This window comes from Oncorhynchus masou, chromosome 12 (genome assembly GCF_036934945.1).
Source record: "Oncorhynchus masou masou isolate Uvic2021 chromosome 12, UVic_Omas_1.1, whole genome shotgun sequence".
Taxonomy (NCBI): Eukaryota; Metazoa; Chordata; class Actinopteri; order Salmoniformes; family Salmonidae; genus Oncorhynchus; species Oncorhynchus masou.
Window position 1 is genome coordinate 19034574 of NC_088223.1, and position 25394 is coordinate 19059967.

General features: G+C 40.6%; 1 protein-coding gene and 1 pseudogene across 1 annotated transcript; both read right to left on the minus strand.

The window, feature by feature from the left end:
* Nucleotides 1-22448, minus strand: LOC135549270 (probable acyl-CoA dehydrogenase 6; annotated as a pseudogene).
* Nucleotides 22449-24129: 1681 nt separating this feature from the next.
* On the minus strand, nucleotides 24130-24500 carry LOC135549271 (guanine nucleotide-binding protein G(T) subunit gamma-T1-like). Its single transcript, XM_064979292.1, has 2 exons — nucleotides 24443-24500; nucleotides 24130-24278 (listed from the first exon to the last, which is right to left on the minus strand). The coding sequence occupies exons 1-2, from the start codon at nucleotides 24498-24500 to the stop codon at nucleotides 24130-24132; spliced, it is 207 nt and encodes a 68-aa protein (XP_064835364.1).
* Between the last annotated feature and the right edge of the window lie 894 nt (nucleotides 24501-25394).

Consider the following 25394-nt stretch of genomic DNA (forward strand, 5'->3'; position numbering starts at 1 on the left):
GGACCTTTAGTCATTGTTTTATTCTGTGTTGTTACAGCATTCAACCACATAATGCATAGCTCATTTCATGTTTAAAAAAATATTGAAATCAAAAAACGTGATTTGCTCAGCAGTATTTGCTAGGTAATCAACCTCTGATGCAGTGGTTCTCAAACCTCTCCTTGCGGACCCCCAGCCATTCTATGGATTTGATCTATTCCAGAGCTAGCACACCTGATTCAACTTGACAACTAATCAGCAAACCCTTGATTAGATTAATCAGGGCTAAAACAAAATTGTCTGGAGGTCCTAGAGAACAGATTTGAGAACAACTGCTCTGATGACATCTGCAATGATTACCTGTTTGATTACATGTTTGTTAACTTGCATGAGCTGCATTTGAAATTGCATGTGATCGTCTCCACTCCTAGGTAAACAAAGAGCTTTCTGATTCCAAACTGCGCGCACTACTTTTCATGATGTGGCCGGGAAATGGGTCTATATATATATATATATATATAGTTGTTTGTCAATTGTATTACAGAGGGTGAAGTACGCAGAGGCTGTGATTAAGTTGCTGTGTGAGGAAGTTCATGTCCAATTTTTTCCCCTCTTTGTGTGAAACTAGTTTTAACTTGGAAGTGGGTATATGATACAAATCAATGAGCATATACAGATATAACTGTCTGTCTATATGTGTGTGTGTGTGTGTGTGTGTGTGTGTGTGTGTGTGTGTGTGTGTGTGTGTGTGTGTGTGTGTGTGTGTGTGTGTGTGTGTGTGTGTGTGTGTGTGTGTGTGTGTGTCTATGGGTTTATGTTTAGTGTAACAGTCAATGAATAAATGGATAAGAAGCTACTCAGACTGTTATCAAGCCCAGTCTAAATAATAATAGTAATTTGGTTACTTGCCCAAAGCTCTAACCACTAGGCTACAGTACCTGCCGCCCCTCATCAGCGCATCCTCTAACAGACAGTATCCTGACATCTCGCGTAATAAAAAGAAAACAGAAAAACACAAATCGACAAATTAACACTGGGGTCATTCGATTACAGTTATTACCTTGGCTACATTCTTAAAAACCATGGAAACCACATGTATTTTGTCCATGAAGTGCGACAATGGGAACTCTTTTCTGATTAGATGCCTAAATGAATTAGATTTCATTTCCTGAGCAAAATTACCAATCTGAATGTCCAGAATGTCCTTGGAATGAACTGAAAGTCAACTCTGCAGTGAAAAAAAACAATGTTGTGTAACTGTATTGACTCTGATGTTTCTGAACTGGTTTAGCCTGGCTATGAACTTCCTTCTTTCGTCACACTGGCTGACATGCGGAAACCCTTTGAACCCATTATGAAAAATGACATTTGGATTAAGTTTCAAATTGACAACGTCTCTCCTTGAACTAGAAACACTTTAAGGAATACCGGAAAACCCCCACAGACGGAAAGACAGAGTAGAATATTGATAGGAAGGAGAGAGGCAGAGTGGGGGAGGGAGGAAAGAAACAGGACTGAATTGGAGAGGTTCGTTTACTATTGCCCACTGCCCAAAGTCTCTCTTCCTGGAACTGCAGCATCTTTTTTATGTTTTATTTATTTCACCTTTATTTAACCAGGTAGGCAAGTTGAGAACAAGTTCTCATTTACAATTGCGACCTGGCCAAGATAAAGCAAAGCAGTTTGATTAATACAACAACACAGAGTTACACATGGAGCAAAACAAACATAGTCAATAATACAGTATAAACAAGTCTATATACGATGTGAGCAAATGAGGCGAGTTAAGGGAGGTAAAGGCAAAAAAAGGCCATGGTGGCGAAGTAAATATAATATAGCAAGTAAAACACTGGAATGGTAGATTTGCAGTGGAAGAAAGTGTGAAGTAGAAATAAAAACAATGGTGTGCAAAGGAGCAAAATAAATAAATAAATAAATACAGTAGGGAAATAGGTAGTTGTTTGGGCTAAATTATAGGTGGGCGAAGTATAGGTGCAGTAATCTGTGAGCTGCTCTGACAGCTGGTGCTTAAATCTAGTGAGGGAGATAAGTGTTTCCAGTTTCAGAGATTTTTGTAGTTCGTTCCAGTCATTGGCAACAGAGAACTGGAAGGAGAGGCGGCCAAAGAAAGAATTGGTTTTGGGGGTGACCTGAGAGATATACCTGCTGGAGCGCGTGCTACAGGTGGGTGATGCTATGGTGACCAGCGAGCTGAGATAAGGGGGGACTTTACCTAGCAGGGTCTTGTAGATGACATGGAGCCAGTGGGTTTGGCGACAAGTATGAAGCGAGGGCCAGACAATGAGAGCTTACAGATCGCAATGGTGGGTATTTTGGGGCTTTGTTGACAAAACGGATTGCACTGTGATAGACTGCATCCAATTTGTTGAGTAGGGTATTGGAGGCTATTTTGTAAATGACATCGCCAAAGTCGAGGATTGGTAGGATGGTCAGTTTTACAGGGGTATGTTTGGCAGCATGAGTGAAGGATGCTTTGTTGCGAAATAGGAAGCCAATTCTAGATTTAACTTTGGATTGGAGATGTTTGATGTGGGTCTGGAAGGAGAGTTTACAGTCTAACCAGACACCTAGGTATTTGTAGTTGTTCACGTATTGTAAGTCAGAGCCATCCAGAGTAGTGATGTTGGACAGGCGGGCAGGTGCAGGCAGCGATTGGTTGAAGAGCATGCATTTAGTTTTACTTGTATTTAAGAGCAATTGATGGCCACGGAAGGAGAGTTGTATGGCATTGAAGCTTGCCTGGAGGGTTGTTAACACAGTGTCCAAAGAAGCGCCAGAAGTATACAGAATGGTGTTGTCTGCATAAAGGTGAATCAGAGACTCACTAGCAGCAAGAGCGACATCATTGATGTATACAGAGAAGAGTCGGTCCAAGAATTGAACCCTGTGGCACCCCCATAGAGACTGCCAGAGGTCCGGACAACAGACCCTCCAATTTGACACACTGAACTCTATCAGAGAAGTAGTTGGTGAACCAGGCGAGGCAATCATTTGAGAAACCAAGGCTGTCGAGTCTGCTGATGAGGATGTGGTGATTGACAGAGTCGAAAGCCTTGGCCAGATCAATGAATACGGCTGCACAGTAATGTTTCTTATCGATGGCGGTTAAGATATCGTTTAGGACCTTGAGCGTGGCTGAGGTGCACCCATGAACAGCTCTGAAACCAGATTGCACAGCAGAGAGGGTATGGTGAGATTCGAAATGGTTGGTAATCTGTTTGTTGACTTGGCTTTCGAAGACCTTAGAAAGGCAGGGTAGGATAGATATAGGTCTTTAGCAGTTTGGGTCAAGAGTGTCCCCCCCTTTGAAGAGGAGGATGACCGCAGCTGCTTTCCAATCTTTGGGAATCTCAGACGACACGAAAGAGTGGTTGAACAGGCTGGCAACAATTTTGGCAGATCATTTTAGAAAGAAAGGTTCCATATTGTCTAGCCCGGCTGATTTATAGGGGTCCAGATTTTGCAGCTCTTTCAGAACATCAGCTGACTGGATTTGGGAGAAGGATAAATGGGGAAGGCTTTGGCGAGTTGCTGTGGGGGGTGCAGTGCTGTTGACCGGGGTAGGGGTAGCCAGGTGGAAAGCATGGCCAGCCGTAAAAAAAATGCTTATTGAAATGTTCAATTATAGTGGATTTATCAGTGGTGACAGTGTTTCCTATCTTCAGTGCAATAGGCAGCTGGGAGGAGGTGTTCTTATTCTCTATGGACTTTACAGTGTCCCAGAACTTTTTTGAGTTAGTGTTGCAGGAAGCAAATTTCTGCTTGAACAAGCTAGCCTTGGCTTTTCTAACTGCCTGTGTATAATGGTTTCTAGCTTCCCTGAAAAGCTGCATATCACGGGGGCTGTTCGATGCTAATGCAGAACGCATTATGTTTTTGTGCTGGTTAAGGGCAGTCAAGTCTGGGGAGAACCAAGGGCTATATTTGTTCCTGGTTCTAAATTTTTTGAATGGGGCATGCTTATTTAAGATAGTTAGGAAGGCATTGTTTTTAAATAACCAGGCATCCTCTACTGACGGGATGAGATCAATATCCTTCCAGGATACCCCGGCCAGGTTGATTAGAAAGGCCTGCTCACTGAAGTGTTTCAGGGAGCGTTTGTCAGTGATGAGTGGAGGTCGTTTGACCGCTGACCCATTACGGATACTGGCAATGAGGCAGTGATCCCTGAGATCTTGGTTGAAGACAGCAGAGGTGTATTTAGAGGGCAAGTTGGTTAGGATGATATCTATGAGGGTGCCCGTGTTTACGGCTTTGGGGTTGTACCTGGTAGGTTCATTGATCATTTGTGTGAGATTGAGGGCATCAAGCTTAGATTGTAGGATGGCTGGGGTGTTAAGCATGTTCCAGTTTAGGTCACCTAGCAGCACAAGCTCTGAAGATAGATGGGGGACAATCAGTTCACATATGGTGTCCAGAGCACAGCTGGGGGCAGAGGGTGGTCTATAGCAGGCGGGAATGGTGAGAGACTTTTTAGAGAGGTGGATTTTAAAAGTAGAAGTTCAAATTGTTTGGGTACAGACCTGGATAGTAGGACAGAACTCTGCATGCTATCTTTGCAGTAGATTGCAACACCGCCCCCTTTGGCAGTTCTATCTTGTCTGAAAATGTTGTAGTTAGGGATGAAAATTTCAGAATTTTTGGTGGTCTTTCTATGCCAGGATTCAGACACAGCTAGAACATCCAGGTTGGCAGAGTGTGCTAAAGCAGTTAATAAAACAAACTTAGGGAGGAGGCTTCTAATGTTAACATGCATGAAACCAAGGCTATTACGGTTATAGAAGTCATCAAAAGAGAGCGCCTGGGGAATAGGAGTGGAGCTAGGCACTGCAGGGCCTGGATTCACCTCTACATCACCAGAGGAAAAGAGGAGGAGTAGGATAAGGGTACGGCTAAAAAAGCAATGAGAATTGGTTGTTTAGAACGTCTGGAACAGAGAGTAAAAGGAGGTTTCTGGGGGCGATAAAATAGCTTCAAGGTATAATGTACAGACAAAGGTATGGTAGGATGTGAATACAGTGGAGGTAAACCTAGGTATTGAGTGATGATGAGAGAGATATTGTCTCTAGAAACATCATTGAAACCAGGAGATGTCATCGCATGTGTGGGTGGTGGAACTAATAGGTTGGATAAGGTATAGTGAGCAGGATTAGAGGCTCTACAGTGAAATAAGCCAATAAACACTAACCAGAACAGCAATGGACAAGGCATATTGACATTAAGGAGAGGTATGCTTAGTCGAGTGATCAAAAGGGTCCAGTGAGTAGTGAGGTTGGTTGGGGTCACGGTGATTCAGACAGCTAGCCGGGCCATCGGTAGCAAGCTAGCATAGGATGGAGGTCTGTTTTTAGCCACCTCGTGCGTTTCCGTCAGTAGGATTAGTGGGGTTCCGTGTGGTAGAGGGGATCAATCCAATTCGCAAAAAAAATAGATATAGTTATAGAGGCCCAAGAAAAAAAGAAAAGAATTGTCTGATAGATCTATTCAGATAGCAGCCAATAAGACTGTTAACAATTAGCGGACCGCAGATGGGCGTTCAGGTAACGTCGCGACGGAGGAGCCAGCTGGATAACTCCCTCGGGCAGATAACGTCAGTAGTCCAGTTGTGAAGGCCCTGTGGGGCTCCACATTGGCAGTAAAACGGGTCCGGATAGGTGATTGTAGCCCAGGAGTGGCTGATAGAACTCTTCAGTTGACTAGCTACAGAATAATTGATGTTTGCTCCGGGAACAATGTGCCGAGCCGCGCCGTACAAAACTGGCAATAGATTTTCGAGCTAAAGGATAGCTGATGACCACAAACCGTTGTTAGCTGAATACTAACGATTAGCCAGTAAAGAAGCTAACTATCTGATAGTTGAAGTCCATCACCTCCTAACCAATGAGATTCTTGCAGGGCACGCGCACGTCATCGAAGAAGACCTCGGCTGTGTCGGAAGACATCCCCGTCTTGTCGATTGTGCGATGTGAACCCCTGCGAGGGAAACAACGGAGAGAGAGACGGAGCATCATCATGTGGGTCTTGGGTGGGACACCAGAGACTATGAGCTAGCTCCCTAATGGAATGACACAGCAGAGTGAAATGACAATGTAATCCCTTGGTTTTAGGTCAGAGTGCCAAGAGCACTGAAAATTGGAGTAATCAGAGGTACTGTATTACAAAAATATCAATATCTACAGTGTCTTCAGAAAATATTCACACCTCTTGACTTTTACCACATTTTCTTGTGTTATACCTTGAATTTAAAATGGATTCAATTGTGGAGTTTTTTTGTCACTGGCCTACACACAATACCCGATAATGTCAAAGTGGGAATTATGTTTTTCCACATTTTTACAAATTAATAAAAAATGAAAAGCTGAAATTTCTTGAGTCAGTAAGTATTCAACCCCTTCAGGAGTAAACATTTGCTTAACAAGTCACATAATGAGTTGCATGGACTCATTCTGTGTGCAATAATAGTGTTTATAACATGATTTTTGAATGACTACCTGACTACCTTGTTTCTGAATTAGGCCCAAGAACAGGAGATGAAGATATTGACTATTGGAGAGTTTGCTTAGACAAAGGGTGTTTTCACACATAGTACTGAGCTATAGTTCGAATCAGAGTTTGATTATTTGTTACATTGTATTTTTTTTTTCATTTGGTCAGGCTGGTTTCACATTGCCAAATGTCAAACAAACTAAAATGCAATACAAGTGTTTATACAAGTCATTTGTTTATTGGAGAAAATGCTCACGTTAAATCCATGTATGATTATCAAGAAGCATAACTTGCGTGTCCCAAACATCATATTACTTTCGCTTTGGTCATCCATCAACATGCGGGAGGCTATATTCAGTAGCCTATATTGGTTGGACTCCCTGACCATCAATACACAGACTCCCGATGTTGTGTATCTAAGCGACCGTCTCTCCTAATCTGCATGGGATGCGCTCATAAACGCATTGCTACACGCATAATGTTTCAGTGATATCAAGTTATGCTACTGTGTACATTTAATCAAATGCTGCATTGTTTCGTGTGCTGCCGAGTGCGGATAGTGTTCACACCAGTCCAAATGAACAGAACTAAGGGGGAAAACCGCTCCAAACTATTTCCCCCAAAGTATATATCAGTGTGTCTCACCAGGAGAGTTCATAGGCAGACTTGTTCTTGACTGCTTTTGGACTGTACTCTTAATAGATGTAATTCTAATTCCAGTTGGTCAGTTCCAGTTTTATCCTGATCCATAGAGCCACAGCATAAAAACAGAGAATATTATAAACAGACCATCTTGGATCCATGACACTGTATGATCTAAATCCACTATGACGCCAAGTTCTTTTGAATAACCTTTTCCAAACAACTGTGATCCACCAACTTTTTCGACCTGAGTGGTTGAGTTCTTACTGAGAATTCACTTTAGAGGAAGCGGAAGTCAGGCCATAGTAAATGACTAGTTGGATACTAAATTAAGGCAACTTACTAGCAACATCGGAACCGGCTCCCACTTCACTCACTCCCAGACAGGCCACTTTGTCTTCCATTATGGAGGGCAGCAGAAACTCCTTCTTCAGCTCATCAGAGCCAAACCTACAGTACCACAACACACAGAGACAGTGGTGTTGAAGAGCTGTTCAAGTAACTGTTCCGGTAGACTTCCAGTCACTGCTCTAACGCAGTAGCTCACAAACTACCTTCAACTTCTTCAAACTGCACGTGGAGACATACAAATGGAATTCATTAGTTTATCTTAGTAGAAAGCGGGCTTAATTGCCAAAATCTCACGCCATCCATTTAAGCTTATTTTGCTATGTACAATGAATAGCTGATTGACTCATCATGAATAACATGATCTATGTATTTAAACCTCTGTATTAGAATACTTCTAGAAGTCATTGAGCCCTAGTTTTGGATTGTTATTGTTGCATGTTGAAACTCAGATGAGTAGGTGGTCTGTAATAGTGTCTTCAAAAAAGCTTGTCTTTATAAATGTTTATGTGTGTGTAATAAATAGAGGCTAATTACCATAGAGATTAAAATAAACATTCTTCATTGGCTCATAAAGAAAATAGCATGCCTATGTGCCAGATGGGTGCAGTATATACCTTACCTAGCCAGGGCAGGTGTGGCCATATCAGTCTGGACTCCGATGGCCATGGGGATGCCTCCACAGCGGATGTTACCCAGCTCCTCTGACACGGCAATACTGTAGCTGAAGTCCAGGCATAGGCCTCCATACTCTGCACAGCACACATAAACACAAACACCCTCTTATAGGAATAGTTCACCCAGGACACATAACATACAAACTCACTCTTAAAGGGATCGTTCACACACATTACAAAATACAAATTTGTTTACTTTACCCTGTAAGTAGTCTATGGACATCGTAAGAAAGCAAGCCATGTTTTTAGTTCACCGAGCCACTGTCTCCAAATGCTAACTTTTTAGCATTTGCGGCATAAATCTAATGCTAAATTTGCATTTTTCGCACTTCATGTCCAAATCACTTTAAAGTAACTTAATTGCACTATGCAAACAATGAAATATACTTTAGCATATCCTAGTAACCTGGCTGACCGGCAACCTAATAAGCAAGGCTTGGAATGTATTTAAATGTGAATGTATTCAATGAAAGTAGCTGTAAAGTTACGCAGAAAATAGAATACATTCAAAAGGATTTCTGTTTTTCTTGAAAAGTATAAGATCATTGGTGTATCATGACAGTTATGTAAATTGCCCGTACAGGTAAGACATCAGGGCTTTAAAGATTCTGACCAAATTCACATTCACATCACTATGTGAGTTATAGATCTGTCATTGTCATTGAAGGCAAGTCTAAGAAGTGGTAGATCTGTTCTATGTATGCTTTTTCTATGCTTCCCGTTCTTAAGTTAACATTTTTTGTCTTTTAACTTCGGTTTTGTACACCAGCTTCAAACTGCCGAAAAAACAATATTTTTAGTTATTGAAAATGTATTTAATAGCGGTTTAGATGGTACAATGATCCTCTACACTATACATTGCTTGTTTTGTCACATAAACGGAAATTAGGCAAACTATTCGAATTTTAGCAACCAGGAAATGGCAGAGCGATTTCTGCATATTGCACCTTTAATAACACAGTGTTAAACCATCTAACTGTCAGTTATCTCGCAGAGGGAACTCCACACCGCCCCCTTTCTTTTCTCTTCATTATCTGTTAACACAGCTTGAAATGAGGGGGCACTTTCCACACAAGACAGAGAGCGCTGAAGGCCAACTAGCAATCTTTTAAATGTTCAGTAAAGTTAATCTATGTTAATGAACCCATTTTATGTTTCAATAGAGAATTTCTCTGCTGTTCTGATCTGATGCCCATATATTTGTCAAGCTATCTGAACAAAATGCTTTAATGTAAAAAGAGAAAAACAATATCAAATTGGGCAATTTACATGAATCAACTAGCTCTAATCTGCCGAATGGAACCAGACAGTAATTCAATGGGAAAATGACAACAGTCTGACACCTCTGTCAGATTTCATAACATCACAAACCCCCCAACAAAACATCAGACGCGAGAAAAAAAGACATAAACAGACACTAATGATGACGAGGATGAATAACTACAAGAACATTTTGACACCAGAGAGTTTTATCCTCTCCTTTCCAGCCAGAATGGTCAGATTCACCTGCCAAATGTCTTTCAGAATGTTGCAGCCAGGGGAAAGCTGTTTGGAGATAAATGTGTGACAGGCCTGGAACCCCGTTGAGGATAATATTGACAGTTGGAAATGCAGAAGGTTCGACAGAGTTTTAGCAAAATAGCTGGGCGTGGTAGTGGAGCAACGGAAAGCAAACAATGTCAGCCGTAGATATCCCTTACATGTGTGTCGTGACAGTAAGGGATTCCACTATAGCACAACAATGACCCACTTACAACAAACAACAACTTTGAAGGTTTACATAAGGACTACATAACTGCATTATAAAGCCCCTCTTCAGCAAAATGAGCAGTAATAATGTTAGAGTGGCGTTACAGAGATCCAACCATTTAATTGGCAGTGACTCCAGAGTGTTCCCATGACTTCCAATGAGAATGCTATAGTACGTAAATTAGATTCCCAAAAAGTAAGTGTGCTCAAAATCACTTCATTTAGGATAAGAATAACGAGTTACTGGTAGAGTATGTGTAATGTTATTATATTATTACTAAATGGCTGAGAGAGAGAGTAGAGGGCACTGAGGAGGCTAAAGTCAGGGTAACATAACATTGGACCATCATAACAGAACTATCAGAAAAATTCTGGTCAGTGGAAAACCCAGCCAGGTTGCCAAGCCTCGTCAGTCTGGTCAGAGACGGGCCAATGTCAGAGGCTGAATTTTGGATCCCACTGCCCTGCCTGAGGGTGGAATAACATCACGAACGAACGCACACACACACACACACACACACACACACACACACACACACACACACACACACACACACACACACACACACACACACACACACACACACACACACACACACACACACACACACAGGGAGGGAGGGAGAGGTCATCCATGCTATGCTCCCAGTTGCCTTTGCAACACTTCCTGTTCTGGTTCTAGTGTTTCACTGTTATCCCGCCTTTCCTTATGACCTTATGGAAGAAAATGTATCTTATGAAATGTGAAGGTTGGATTTGTGCTTCCAAACTTGGATATAATTTGTAAAAACTAGAGTGGGCCGTGCCCGCTGGATAGATTAGTAGCCGAAATGTGATTGTTTCATACGTTGATACTATCTGCCAAGGTTTTGTTTTGTACTGTATTACAGCTCCAAGAGATGTTCCAAGAAATTAAAAGCTTTGAAATAGTTGGAGCTACTCTAAGGTCGGAGCTTGCCAGCTTGGTATTGCCTTTGAGCCCTAGAACTCTCATTCCATTGGGTGACTCCCAGAGTAGTAACACTCCACATTCTCACCACAGTCATGTTTGCATTCCAAATGACTCCTGCACTCTACGTCCCTCATCGTTCTCAGCTAAGTCTTTGCCGTCATCTGAAGATAAGGATGTGTCATCTGTATTTGACATTTTACATCCCTCAGTTGCTATCTCTTCTGTGAAAACCATTCCCAGTCTACCTGGTATTTCTCCATCCCAGCAGTGCAGGGCTAAGCCTCCTAGTCAGTGCTAAGCCTCCTAGTCAGTGCTAAGCCTCCAAGTCCTCTTCCATTCCAATCAATCTAACCAGACTAATAACAGCACACTTTGAGATCTTAGAGCTTTAATTTTAGCATAGAGAAGCTTTATATTGGGGACAGACCTAATCTCTATTGTACAGGCATTCAGGGTAACACAGAAGGTACTACTAACTATTTGGAAATGATTACATTAGAGTAGATCAGGCGATACATACCAGACAAATGTCTGGAGGCACATTTCGGGAGACCAATATTTTACAATTTAGTATTCTGAGGAAAACTACAGAGATAAAACTGACAAAACACATAGAATACAGTGTTTTGGCATTCTTATCTTTTAAATATTCTAAAATCTAAAATCTATTTTGATTTGTTAAAACACTTTTTTGGTTACTACATGACTCCATATGTGTTATTTCATAGTTTTGATGTCTTCAATATTATTCTACAATGTAGAAAATAGTCTAAATAAAGAGAAAGCCTTGAATGAGTAGTTGTGTCCAAACTTTTGACTGGTACTGTATAGCTACAATAATAGCACAAATAGGCCTAACAGTGGTATCACTTATCCCTATTAGTGCCACTTTTGGGCTATTAGCAATATGTGTCTCATCTCATCAGTGTCTCTTGCAGTGTAGGCTAAACCACAAAGGGGATATCTAATATACCATCTGGTAATATAGTGTGTCTCGGACAGCCTTCCTAGTCCCCATTCTTTCTAATCCAGCTGTTAATGCTGAAGGGCTTTGTAGTCAATACTCTCCTCTGACCTAGCTAAGATTTATGAGCCAATTTCCCCGCAGGGCCCACGACCTATGACACCCACTGCATTACTCTCTTTGTTAAAGAAGTATTTGACTTCAAAATCAACGTTTGTTAGATGTTTTGACATCTAGTGCGACTAATGTCGAGATGAGTTCTCGTTTCTATTATTTTGGTGTATTATATACTGTATTTGGATCGAGATTGGTTTGTGGTGAGACTTGAACCAATCTCGCCCACTTATGAGGTCTGAAAACATCTTGGTAAAACTACATCTTGGAATGAATCATCACTTTAAATCCTCATACTTCTTATACATATCATATACACTGAACAAAATTATAAACGCAAAATCCCAGAAAAGTTCCATTTGCACAAAAAAAGCATATTTCTTTAAAATGTTATGCACAAATTTGTTTACATCCCTGTTAGTTAGCATTTTTCCTTTGTCAAGATAATCCACCCCCCTGACAGGTGTGGCATATCAAGAAGCTGATTAATCAGCATGATCATTAAACAGTTGCTTTTGTGCTGGGAACAATAAAAGGCCCCCCTAAAATGTGCAGTTTTGTCACACAACACAATGCCACAGATGTTTCAAGTTTTGAGGGAGCGTGCAATTGGCATGCTGACTGCAGGAATGTCCACCAGAGCTGTTGCCAGAGAATCTAATGTTAATTTCTCTACCATAAGCTGCCTCCAATGTCGTTTTAGAGAATTTGGCAGTACGTCCAACCATCCTCACAACCGCAGACCACGTGTAACCACGCCAGTCCAGGACCTCTACATCTGGCTTCTTCACCTGCGGGATCGTCTGAGAGATTGGGTGGTTGGGTGCTGAGGAGAAATGTCTGTCTGTAATAAAGCCAATTTGTGGGGAAAAACAAACTCATTCTGATTGGCTGGGCGTGGCTCCCCAGTGGGTGGGCCTGGCTGCCAAGTGGGTGGGCCTATGCCCTCCAAGGCCCACCCATAGCCGCATCCCTGCCCAGTCATTTAATATCCATAGATTAGGGCCTAATGAATGTATTTTAATTGACTGATTTCCTTATGTGAACTGTAACTCAGTATCTTTGAAACTCAAATCTTTGAAATTGTTGCTTATTGCGTTTATATTTGTGTTCAGTATGCATACAAATTTGAATCAAAGTTGTCCCAACAGTCTCATCTTTTTTTCTCAGTGACACTGCAGGCGGTAGAGGACAGCATCTGGAATGGAGATACGACTGACAGCTGTTGTGGGATGTGACTACACACATTCACAGTTGGAAAATATATACACTATATATATACCACAATATGGCAGTTTCTCACTTCCACATATTCATTGGAGTGGGCCAAAGCCAGAATTACATGCTAAGCACTCCTTAAAGCTGTAATGTGTACATTTGTGGGTGACCTGACCAAATTCACATAGAAATGGGAGATGTAGATATGTCACTCTCATTGAAAGAGGTGGTAGATCTGTTCTATGTGCATTCTTTCTATTTTTCCTTTGGTGTCTTTTACTTTTGATTTTGTGCACCTGCTTCAAACAGCTGAAAATATTTTGGGTTATGGAAAATATATTTCACAGCGGTTTAGATGGTACAATGACTCTATACTTGCTTGTTTTGTCACATAAACTGAAATTAGGCAAACTATTACAATTTTTTGAAAATGTGAGAAATAGCAGAGCGATCTCTGCATAGTGCACCTTTAACTTTTCTTATGAAAATGAAGTGTAATCTTTGGCCTATTTCATCTTGAGTCTGGTATGCAATGAAATACTTACTAAACTTAATTTTCTCACGCTAGACCTTGAGAGCTTCTTTTGTTGACTTCTGATGAAGAGCAGTGCATAGTTTGACACATCGGGCACTCAGGGGTCTATGAGGAACCCATTATCGCTTGCTACTGCTCTATCTATCTAGACACTTTCACGGGGAATGATGCTTCACCATACAGAAGCACAATAGACTTCCGTTGCTCCTTGTCTCACTCCGATTCAGGTGATTGTTCATGAAAACACTAAATTAATTAAACCATCTATGTAGTCTGAAATGACTCATCCTCTTCTCTTCAAAGGGAAGTGCATTTAACTGACAACATTTTTAAGGAACGAGACGGTGAAATAGGTGAAGCATAATTTTCCATTATACATTTTACATTAATCAGAATCAGGCAAAGAAATATCTCAGAACTCAGAAAAAGTTTAATGAGTAATTACAGGAGAAGAAATAATTTGGAGAAAAAAGGGAAGTGTGTAGTTTGTACCAACTGGTTTGTTGACACCCCAAAACCCGGCTTTTCCAAGGAGTTTGAAGACTTGGTGGGCAATGCTACCCATTGGTCCACATAGGGGTTGATCTCCTGGTCGATGATTTATGACACCGACAAGGAAAGAGGGAAAGGTGACATACAGTACACATGGACATGGAATTGTGCAACATTTCCCCATTATAATTTTCAAAATTCTTCAAGCTCTGTCATTGGTTGTTGATCATTGCTAGGTAACAATTTTCAGGTCTTGCCATATATTTTCATTTAGATTTAAGTAAAAACTGTAACTTGGCCACGCAAGAACATTCACGTTCTTCTTGGTAAGCAACTCCAGTGTAGATTTTTTATGTTTTAGGTTATTGTCCTGCTGTCCTGTCCTGAATTCATCTCCCAGTGTCTGGTGGAAAGCAGACTGAACCAGGTTTCCTCTAGGATTTTCACTGTGCTTAGCTCCATTCCGTTTCTTTTTTATAATGAAAAACTCTCCAGTCCTTAACGATTACAAGCATACCCATAACATGTTGCAGCCACCACTATGCTTGAAAATATGGAGAGTTGTACTCAGTAATGTGATCTATTGGATTTGCCCCAAACATAACACTTTGTATTCAGGACAAAAAGTGAATTGCTTAGCTACATTTTTTTTGCAGTATTACTTTAGTGCCCTGTTGTAAACAAGATGCATGTTTTGGAATATTACAGTACAGGCTTACTTCTTTTCACTCTGTCATTTAGGTTACTATTGTGGAGTAGCTACAATGTTGTTGATCCATCCCCACTTTTCTCCTATCACAGCCATTAAACTCTGGTGAATAAAAGACCATTCAAATTATGAATAGGCTTTTTCTCCACTAACAACAAGTCTTTATGAAATATTGCAGTTTCACAAGACTGAACACTCCCGTTCTTGTGCAGTATATAGGGAATATGGTGCTACTTGGGATGTAACCCAGGAACAATTTTGATTTGTTCTTCCAAATAGTCTTCAGCTGGAAAATCACTTAAAAAGATACTATCAATATCCCACATTTCTCTGGTAACTCAACAGCTTCTTAGGGGAAGATGATTTGCCTACATGCTAAGATGCTGACCTCATTGGCAATGACAAACAACATGATGAGATGGATGGTGTTCTTTCTCAAAGGTGCATAAAGTACAGTACAAAAACAAGAGATTTGAGCCTTAAAGTATAACTATTATAATCTTTAAGTGTTGATCCTATCAGCATTTAATTTACAATGCGTGATTGGTTTCAACAAGCCACCTGAAACTCAGGTTGAAAATGGACGTTTTGCTTCGTCTAGATCCTCATATGTCCTCATACAAATAGGTGTCCATTTGGGGGGAAATGTTCTAAACAATGAATACTACTTTCGCAAAATAGCTCGAGTTTACACAATTACCTGTGCTTCCTCCTAATTCTATTACGGTAGTTAGTATAGAGAACACATTGTTTAAATGCACTGTCACTTTTAATGTCCAAAAGAGTCAACAGACCCTTGACAAACCCGTCTATCAATATGCTTTCAAGCATTGCTGTGTGGTAGAGAAAATTAAAAGTAATTAAAACCACCATAATTATGAAGTTAATGGGGGAAAATGACAAATTTAGTCTAATGTAACTTCCTTCAGTGCATAAGCTACTGTCAGGTGTCATGAGTCACTGTTCATAATGAAGTTTGTAATACAATCTTAAAATTCAGTCTTATTCAATTTGATTAAGTTCATAATCAAAGAACAGCACCGGATCTGGCTTTCCGTGTGTGTTGGAAGGCATTTCAAGACAAATAAAAAACCTGTCAATTGGTAAATGCACCCCAAAAAGTTATTTCCAGATTTCCGAAAGATTGTGCAAGAAGGAATACTAGGGCCCTATAAAGACTGTTACATTTTTTGCCTGATTCCATTTAGTTTTTCCCCAAAGACAGCTTCCTCTATTTAGTTTTTCCCCAAAGACAGCTTCCTCCATTTAGTTTTTCCCCAAAGACAGCTTCCTCCATTTAGTTTTTCCCGATTAAAAAAATGCCCAGTTTTTTCAGGTTTTTACTCTCTAAATTACACTTCTTTAATAGAAACAACTATGTTTGGATATTCTAAGAACACAATAATGCTTAAAATATTGCAGTTTCACAAGACTGCAGATAGAGACAGGTTAAGTCTCTGACCATCTAACCTAGCTCCACCAAACCCAATCCAAATTCTTGTCATTCCGGACAAATAGAGCAACAATCATATAGTTTGAGAATTTCAAGCCTATGTTTGCATCTAACAATGTTAGCCAAACATAAAATCTAATTTCCCAATGAAGTCACCCTAATACTAATTGTACCAGTTGGAGTATACCAGCTACATGGACATACAGTACAGATATTTGTGCAGGCATTGAGTAGCATGAGATGGAAGCGGTTCACAACATTAGTCCCTCCAAATAGAGTGACAGTAATATATTTGCATCTTGAATGAAGACTTTTCTTAGGGAGTGAAGGGATGAGGAGTGGAAAACTCCCGTTCTTGAGAAATGGGAGCTCCAACAGAGACTTGGTACCACGGATCCCTCCCAAATGGCACCCTATTCCCTACATAGTGCATTATTCTTGACTAGGTCCCATAGGGCTCTGGTCAAAAATAGTACAGTATATAGGGAATATGGTGCTACTTGGGATGTAACCCAGGAACAATTTTGATTTGTTCTTCCAAATCGTCTTCAGCTAGAAAATCACTTTTTACTCTCTAAATCACACTTCTTTAATAGAAAAACAACTATGTTTGGACGTTCTAAGAACACAATACTGCTTAAATCACACCAGGAAACCACTTTTGAGGTCTGAGAAAAATATGATAAATGTAGATTTTTGTGTGTAGTTTACCACTCAGACCTGGGCAGTTCCAGTCCTCGGGGGCCTGATTGGTGTCACACTTTTCCCCCATCCCTAGCAAACACAGCTTATTTTAAATAATTGCATTTTTAACTGAAGATCATGATTAGTTCATTATTGGATGCAGTTGTGTTATCTGGGGCAAAAGTGTGACACCAATCAAGCCCCCTAGAGTTGTCCAGGCCTGCTAATTGAAGCACACACCTACTGTAGCAAGAGGCTGTTGTTTAGCTGTGTTTTTGTAGCGCACATGTGATGTCAGACTTTGCAAAACAAAGTTTACACACAATACCCCAGGTTGAAAAGAAAATGGAAATATCACATTTAAATAAGTATTCAGACCCTTTACTCAGTACTTTGTTGAAGCACATTTGGCAGTGATTACAGCCTTGAGTCTTCTTGGATATGACGCTATAAGCTTGGCACACCTGTATTTGGGGATTTTCTCCCATTCTTCTCTGCAGATCCTCTCAAGCTCTGTCAGGTTGGATGGGGTCCTTGTGGAAGGTTCTCCCATCTCCACAGAGGAACTCTGGAGCTCTGTCAGAGTGACCATTAGGTTCTTGGACACCTCCCTGACCAAGCCCCTTCTCCCCCGATTCCTCAGTTTGGCTGGGCGGCCCGCTCTAGGAAGAGTCTTGGTGGTTCCAAGCTTCTTCCATTTAAGAATGATGGAGGCGGGCCTCCTGAAGGGGTGCAGTGGATTAAGGCACTGCATTGCAGTGCTAGCTGTGCCACTAGAGATCCTGGTTCAAGTCCAGGCTCTGTCGCAGCCGGCTGCGACTGGGAGACCCATGGGGCGGCACACAATCGGCCCAGCGTCGTCCGGGTTAGGTGGAGGGCTTGGCCGGCAGGGATGCTCTTATCCCATCGCACACTTGCGACTCCTGTGGTAGGCCGGGAGCAATGCACACTGACACGGTCGCAGTTGCACAGTGTTTCCTCTGACACATTGGTGCGGCTGACTTCCGGGTTAAGCGGGCATTGTGTCAAGAAGCAGTGCGGCTTGGCTGGGTTGTGTTTCGTAGGATGTATGTGTCTCGACCTTCGACCTCTCCCGAGTCCGTACGGGAGTGGCAGCGATGGGACAAAACTGTATCTACCAATTGGATATCACGAAATTGGAGAGAAAAAGGGGTAAAGGAATGATGGAGGCCGCTGTGTTTTTGGGGACCTTCAAAGCTGCAGAATTGTTTTGCTACCCTTCGCCAGATTTGGGTTTCAACACAATCCTGTCTCTGAGCTCTACGGACAATTCCTTCGAACTCATGGCTTGTTTTTTTCTCTGACATGCACTGTCAACTGTGGGGCCTTATATAGACAGGTGTGTGCCTTTCCAAATCATGTCCAATCAATTGAATTTACCACAGATGGACTCCAATCAAATCTCAAGGATGATCAATGGAAAAAGGATGCACCTGAGCTCAATTTCGAGTCTCAAAGCTAAGGGTCTGAAAACTTATGTAAATAAGGTTATGTTTTTTCTAAAAACCTTTTTTTGCTTTGTCATTATGGTGCATTGTGTGTAAATTGTTGAGGCACATTTTTTATTTAATCTATTTTAGAAAAAGGCTTTAACGTAACAAAATAGGGAAAAAGTCAAGGGGTCTGAATAATTTCTCAATGCACTGTACAAAGGTTATTGTTAACTTGTAGTGTTGCATACCAGAACAATTTCACACCGCAGAGCTGTGAATTGTCAGTCGGGGTCAAGAGCACTGTCAAGAACACTACTTTCCCCTGACATCTGACAGCTGTAACATCTGAGCAATTCCACAGTAACAGAATGAAGTTGAGACTCAGAATGTTCACTTTAAAATGTATGTCAAACAAAAACCAATGATTGAAAATTAAAACAAACAATATAACTCTATGCACAAGGACTACTTTTAAAAATGTCCACTTTGGTAACAGAATGACAGCACAAACAGCACGAACACGGAACCCAAACCGGCTGCGTGCGTGCGCCATCGTGAGCTATCGTGCATACATTTATTTTGCCCCCTACACCAAACGCGATTACGACTCGCAGGTGAAAATATCAAAACAAACTCTGAACCAATTACATTAATTTGGGGACAGGTCGAAAAGCATTAAACATGTATGACAATTTAGCTAGTTAGCTTGCACTTGCTAGCAAATTTGTCCTATTTAGCTAGCTTGCTGTTGCTAGCTAATTTGTCCTGGGATATATAAACATTGAGTTGTTATTTTACCTGAAATGCTCAAGGTCCTCTACTCAAATTAATCCACACATCTACGACAATTAATCCATACATAAAACGGCCAACCAAATCATTTCTAGTCATCTCTCCTCCTTCCAGGCTTTTTCATCTTTGAACTTATATGGTGATCGGCATCTAAACTTTCATAGTATTACCACGACGACTGGCGAAACAGTTTGTCTATCAATCACCCACGTGGGTATAACCAATGAGAAGACGGCACGTGGGTACCTGCTTCTATAAACCAATGAGGAGATGGGAGAAGCAGGACTTTCAGTGCGATCTGCGTCAGAAATAGAAAGGAGTTCTATTTTAGCCCTTGGCATCACAGACACTCGTTGGCGCATGCGAGCAGTGTGGGTGCAATAATTGAATAACATGGATTTCTAAATGTATTTTGCGATGCTCGCGCACGCGACTTGTCTGGTCTGGTCAGCATATTAGCATCGCAGACCGTCATTATTTTACCAAATGTTGCATCTGCACTGTTCTTCAAGTCAATGTATTTTTGTAAAATCTTCTGTGGACATTGTTCAAAGTAGTCCTTGTGCATAGAGCTGTATGGTTTGTTTAACTTTGCAATAATTGTTTTTTGTTTGACATACATTTTAATGTGAAAGTGGAATTGCCTATCACTTGAGGAAGAAGTAAGCAGAAGAAGTATACCACAGTTCAACATTTTGATTAAACGGAATTTCCCCCAAAATCTTGATATGTCAAACAAATATAACATAGGCTAGGTATGATTGAGCTGAGGTTTTGGAATTGAGTAAACTCAGAAGTTCTACTTTACTCTAAAATTAAGTGAGGTTAGAACATTCTGGTGGGATAGGTCTGAATCACTCTGATTGGATATGCAATGTGATTATGACACTGTAGTCACTCAACAATTTCTCGTAACCCTTTTGTTTGCCATTACCAAGTTTACAATGCACGGAACCTTCAACTTCTTTTAATAAACGGAAGTTTCTATATTCCCCACTGGTGCGTTGTATTCATATTGTTCCTCATTTCCTTTTTGCTTTAATATCCTTCCTATTCTTTCCCATGTCTGTTTATTTTCAACCTCCCTGCATCCTTTGGGGTTTGAGTCACACAAAAAATGTATTCCATTTACCGCTCAGTCTTTGTTTGTTTCTATTTATAGGGTCTCTGTTTGTAGTTTGAGATTGTTGCCCCCGGTGACTGTCTAGTCTAGCAATATGTAGCCTTGAAGGGCTGCAGGTAGCCTACTGTAGGGTTTAGTTTATGCCTTGCTCCAACTAGGTACAGTATCCCACACCTGACTCGTCATTTAAAGAGTCACTAATGATAAACATGAATTATTGGCAGGATTCCACTTACTGGTCTCTCAGGTCTAAAGCTAAAAGTGTGGGCTCTATAACCAGAGAAGCAGAGGTGAAGCGAGAGTGTCTGCCCAAAATCTGTCCACAAAAATAAGACCACGAAGTGGAGGTCAATGTGTGTTTAATTTTGTTAACAAAAAATGTAATTGCTAATGTGCTATATCAGGCTTATTTGATTGAATAGAACATGATGCTTATTTGATCGTATAGAACATGACGCTTATTCGATCGAATAGAACATGATGCTTATTTGATCTAATTGAAGTTTCATAATGGTTGGGTTCTCTTCTCCTCCCGCCTGCCCTCCATCTTTGAGGACATGTATTTCCATTGTTAGAGCGGTCACTCGACTATCTTGTCAATAATAGATCATCTTTGCTATAACTCAAACACCTCAGAACCTGTGGCACTCCAGGACCAGGGTTGCTTACAAGAAGCCTGATTAATATGAAGAGCATGTTTATCAAGCAGATTATTGCTATACTGTTTTCTCTTTCTCAGGGAGTAAATTACAAGCAATTTGCAGGTTGTTCCTTAATTATATGGGCAGTAACGACTGCATTAACAAAATACAAAGTATCTATATCAAATTGATGATGTAGAATGTTACCATCGTGCAAAGGTATCACTTCAAGTTCAAGATAGACGTCACGTGACAGCCAGTAGATATTTTTTTCTCCCACAAGGCTGTAGCAAAACAATGTGAGGCTTTTGCAGTTCCGTTAAGGTTGAGAAGCTTGTATTATTGGGAAATATTGTCGTAGGGCATAACTGGAACGTTATTCATACAATACGAATAGAACCTGACTCGTTTCTGTCAACATAAAAAAAACGTAATGTTTATGGACAGCTCGAGCTGAATTAGCCTTTATGCTAGTGACCTTTCATCTACTTTCACGTTATGTAGTGTTACTATCAATTGCGAGTTATATTACAAATATTCATATCCACGAAAGCTGTATTAGTTAACTTTCTTTGTGAAATGTAATCATGATTTATCTATTCTGTTTCTGTGTTTCATTGTTGTCATGCTATGCTCTGATAGCTAGTTAGGATAGCACTCGTTCATAGCTTTTGAGAGACACCTTTCGTGCAAAATGTTCTAGTCTATAGTCTATAAATGATCAGCCGTTGTCTGCGAACCACTGGCGGCTTTGGATTTAGATGACACATTTCCAATCAGCTTCCTTGTACTGCTAATCAAGGTTAATTTGTAGAAATGATGGCCACCTGCCAAGTTCAGTCGCAGAGCTCCGTCAATCAGCCATTTCTGTACAAGTGACAGTTGTGTGTGCGTCTAGGTTTCGCTCATGCGCAATGGTCATGTCAGGTATCATTGGATTTGGCATAGGTCATGACAGGCAAAGTATCAAGGCGTAGTGTACCAAGGGTGAACTTTATAATGGCAGGTGGTGACTAAAACATACTTGCTGCTTATTTTCCCATTTCCATTTTTCCATCCACTTGAAAAAACAAACAATGGATAAGTTTGAATGTTTGCTTTAGAGTTATCTGTGCTACAAGCTGTCTGTCTCAGTACCATAATTCAATAATTCATATTAGCCTATCCCTTTACAACATACAGTACCAGTGAAAAGTTTGGACACACCTACTCATTACAGGGTTTTTCTTTATTTTTTACTCTTTTCTACATTGTAGAATAATAGTGACGACATTAAAACTATGAAATAACACACATGGAATCATGTAGTAACCAAAAAAGATTATTCAAAGTAGCCATCCTTTGCCTTGATGACAACTTTGCACACTCTTGGAATTCTCTCAACCAGCTTCATGAGGTAGTTACCTGGAATGCATTTCAATTAACAGTGTCTTGTTTAAAGTTCATTTGTGGCATTTCTTTCCGTAATGCGTTTGAGACAATCTGTTGTGTTGTGACAAGGTAGGGTTGGTACACTGAAGATAGCCCTATTTGGCAAAAGACCAAGTCCATATTCTGGCAAGAACAGCACAAATAAGCAAAGAGAAACAACAGTCCATCATTACTTTATGACACGAAGCTCAGTAAATCTGTAATATTTCAAGAACTTTTAAAGTTTCTTCAAGTGCAGTTGCAAAAACCATCAAGCGCTATGATGAAACTGGCTCTCATGAGGACTGCCACAGGAAAGGAAGACCCAGAGCTACCTCTTCTGCAGAGGATATGTTTATTAGAGTTACCAGCCTCAGAAATTGCAGCCCAAATAAATGCTTCACAGAGTTCAAGTAACAGACACATCTCAACATCAACTGTTCAAAGGAGACTGTGAATCAGGCCTTCATGGTCGTATTGCTGCAAAGGAACCACTACTAAAGGACACCAATAATAAGAAGAGACTTGCTTGGGCCAAGAAGCAATGGACATTAGATTAGTGGAAATCTGTCCTTTGGTCTGATGAGTCCAAATTTGAGATTTTTGGTTCCAACCACGTGTCTTTGTGTGAGACACAGAGTAGGTGAACGGATGAGCTCTGCCTGTGTGGTTCCCACTGAGAAGTATGGAGGAGGAGGTGTGATGATGTAGGGGTGCTTTACTGGTAACACTGTCTGTGATTTATTTAGAATTCAAGACACAGTTAACCATCATGGCTACCACAGCATTCTGCAGCGATACGCCATCCCATCTGGTTTGCTCTTAGTGGGGCCATCTTTTGTTTTTCAACAGGACAATGACCCAACACACCTCCAAGCTGTGTAATGATTATTTGACCAAGAAGGAGAGTGATGGAGTGCTGCCTTAGATGACCTGGCCTCCACAATCACCCAACCTCAACCCAATTGAGATGGTTTAGGATGAGTTGGACTTCAGAGGGAAGGAAAAGCAGCCAACAAGTACTCAGCATTTGTGGGAACTCCTTCAAGACTTTTTGAAAAGCATTCCAGTTGAAGCTGGTTGTGAGAATGCCAAGCTACAATGTAGAAAATAGTCAAAATAAAGAAAAACCCTGTAATGAGTAGGTGTGTCCAAACTTTTGACTGGTGCTCTATATCAGTTATAATTCTGATTCTGTTCTGCCCCTGAACAGGCAGTTAACCCACTGTTCCTAGGCCATCATTGAAAATAACAATTTGTTCTTAACTGACTTGCCTAGTAAAATAAAGGTAAAATAAATAAAAAAATATATGAGCTCAACAGCTATTTAGTCTTTAAAAACAGCCCAGGTGACTTGTAGTTGTAAACAAGCTCATTTAATGACTTTGGTTTCATCTAATAACGAAACAGATGGTGCACACTCAGAGACGTGGGAGACAAGCACTTTACTGACAAATAAACCATCCAACAAAGCTCTGACAATCATTGCCAAAGACTACTCTTATTTACTGCATCAATTCAGGGAGATTAATTTACATGGGTTCATGAGGTTTATATATATTCAGAAATTTAAATTAGTTTTTTTTGTTTCTTCTTGGTTGGCTAATGGTGATCCAGCAATGTTTCCTGGGTAGGGGGAATGTCCTTGGGCACTAGAGAGGGTCTAATCTGTTCTTCCTGTCCTCTTCAGCAGACGACACATCCACCTTTCAACTCCTTGAATGGGTTCTTGTCCTCTGCAATACCTTTGACCAGGGTGTCCTCTTCTACACCGGCCTGAACGGCCTCCATAAACTCAGTACAGCACTTAGACGTCTGTCGTACAAAATAATGGTCTACCGGTAACACACACAACTTTAATATCAAGAATGCCATTACAGTCTCATTTGATGACCAATCCAGATCTCTTATTGTTCCTACATAGATATTACTTTTACAATTGGAAAAATTATCAATTAAAGTAAGCTGGTCAAATTTTTAATTTTCTCTCAAGCTTGACTTGACATTTTAGCCTTATCCACGTCTGTCAACTCGTCCATATTTATCACCGCCGGCATTGTCTGTCAAAGAAAATAAATACATTGTTGCCACGAAGGGAAGGTAAACATTATTCTTAAAGTAGAGCCACACTCACAAAAACTATTTTAAAATGTGCCACGCAGAAGCTTGATAATCATAATTGCATACATTAGGTGGTACTTCATTAATTGTTTTGTTGATTGGGGTTGTGAATATTCATTGGTATATTATATTTTTTTAAATAGTCCCCAATCCTACAATCAGATTATCCCTTCCCTATGATTGCTAGATTAATGAATGGAATAATATTAATTCATCAAATATATATTAATTCATAAAAGGCAAGGAACAAAAGGACTTACCGCGTCTTACAAGGACCAGTCTTCCACCCCTGAAAACTGCCAGAGAAATCCCTCTCCCTCCATCCAGGTTATAAAGTCATCTGCATAAACATCCTAATCTCTTAATCTGATTAAAACAATGCCCTTAATTCCAACACTGTAGAATCATAGCAGAGGGCAAAGGGACACTCTCCAAAGTACAGGTGTTAGGTTGGAATTTGTGTTGTTGAGACGTCTAAAAATGCCATTGAGAGTGGAAGAATATCAATAATACGTGGATACGTACAATTTTTTGTCTGTGGTTCTCTTCACTGTTCCAGTGCAGATATGGGTCAAGGGGAATGACACGGCAGTTCATGTTAGCATGATAAGAAGGCTAATCTGTATTTACCTTCAACCTGTCATGATGAAGGATACATCATCATTAGGATCCTCTGCATTGTTGGAAAAGGACCTGAAAGTAAGCATTTCACTGGTAGTCTAAACCTGTTGTTTACGAAGCATGTGACAAATAAGATTTGATTTGATTGATGAATATGACAACTATAGCAGTTCTCCAGGAGATATAAGGGATTGATAAGCTTAAACTGA

Bases quoted from the DNA above. Each gene is read 5' to 3' on its own strand.
- LOC135549271 (XM_064979292.1), bottom strand. From the start codon at position 24,500: ATGCCGGCGGTGATAAATATGGACGAGTTGACAGACGTGGATAAGGCT. The intron at 24,279-24,442 runs GTCAAGCTTGAG...TGTTACCGGTAG, and splicing joins GGATAAGGCTAAAATGTCAA to ACCATTATTTTGTACGACAG.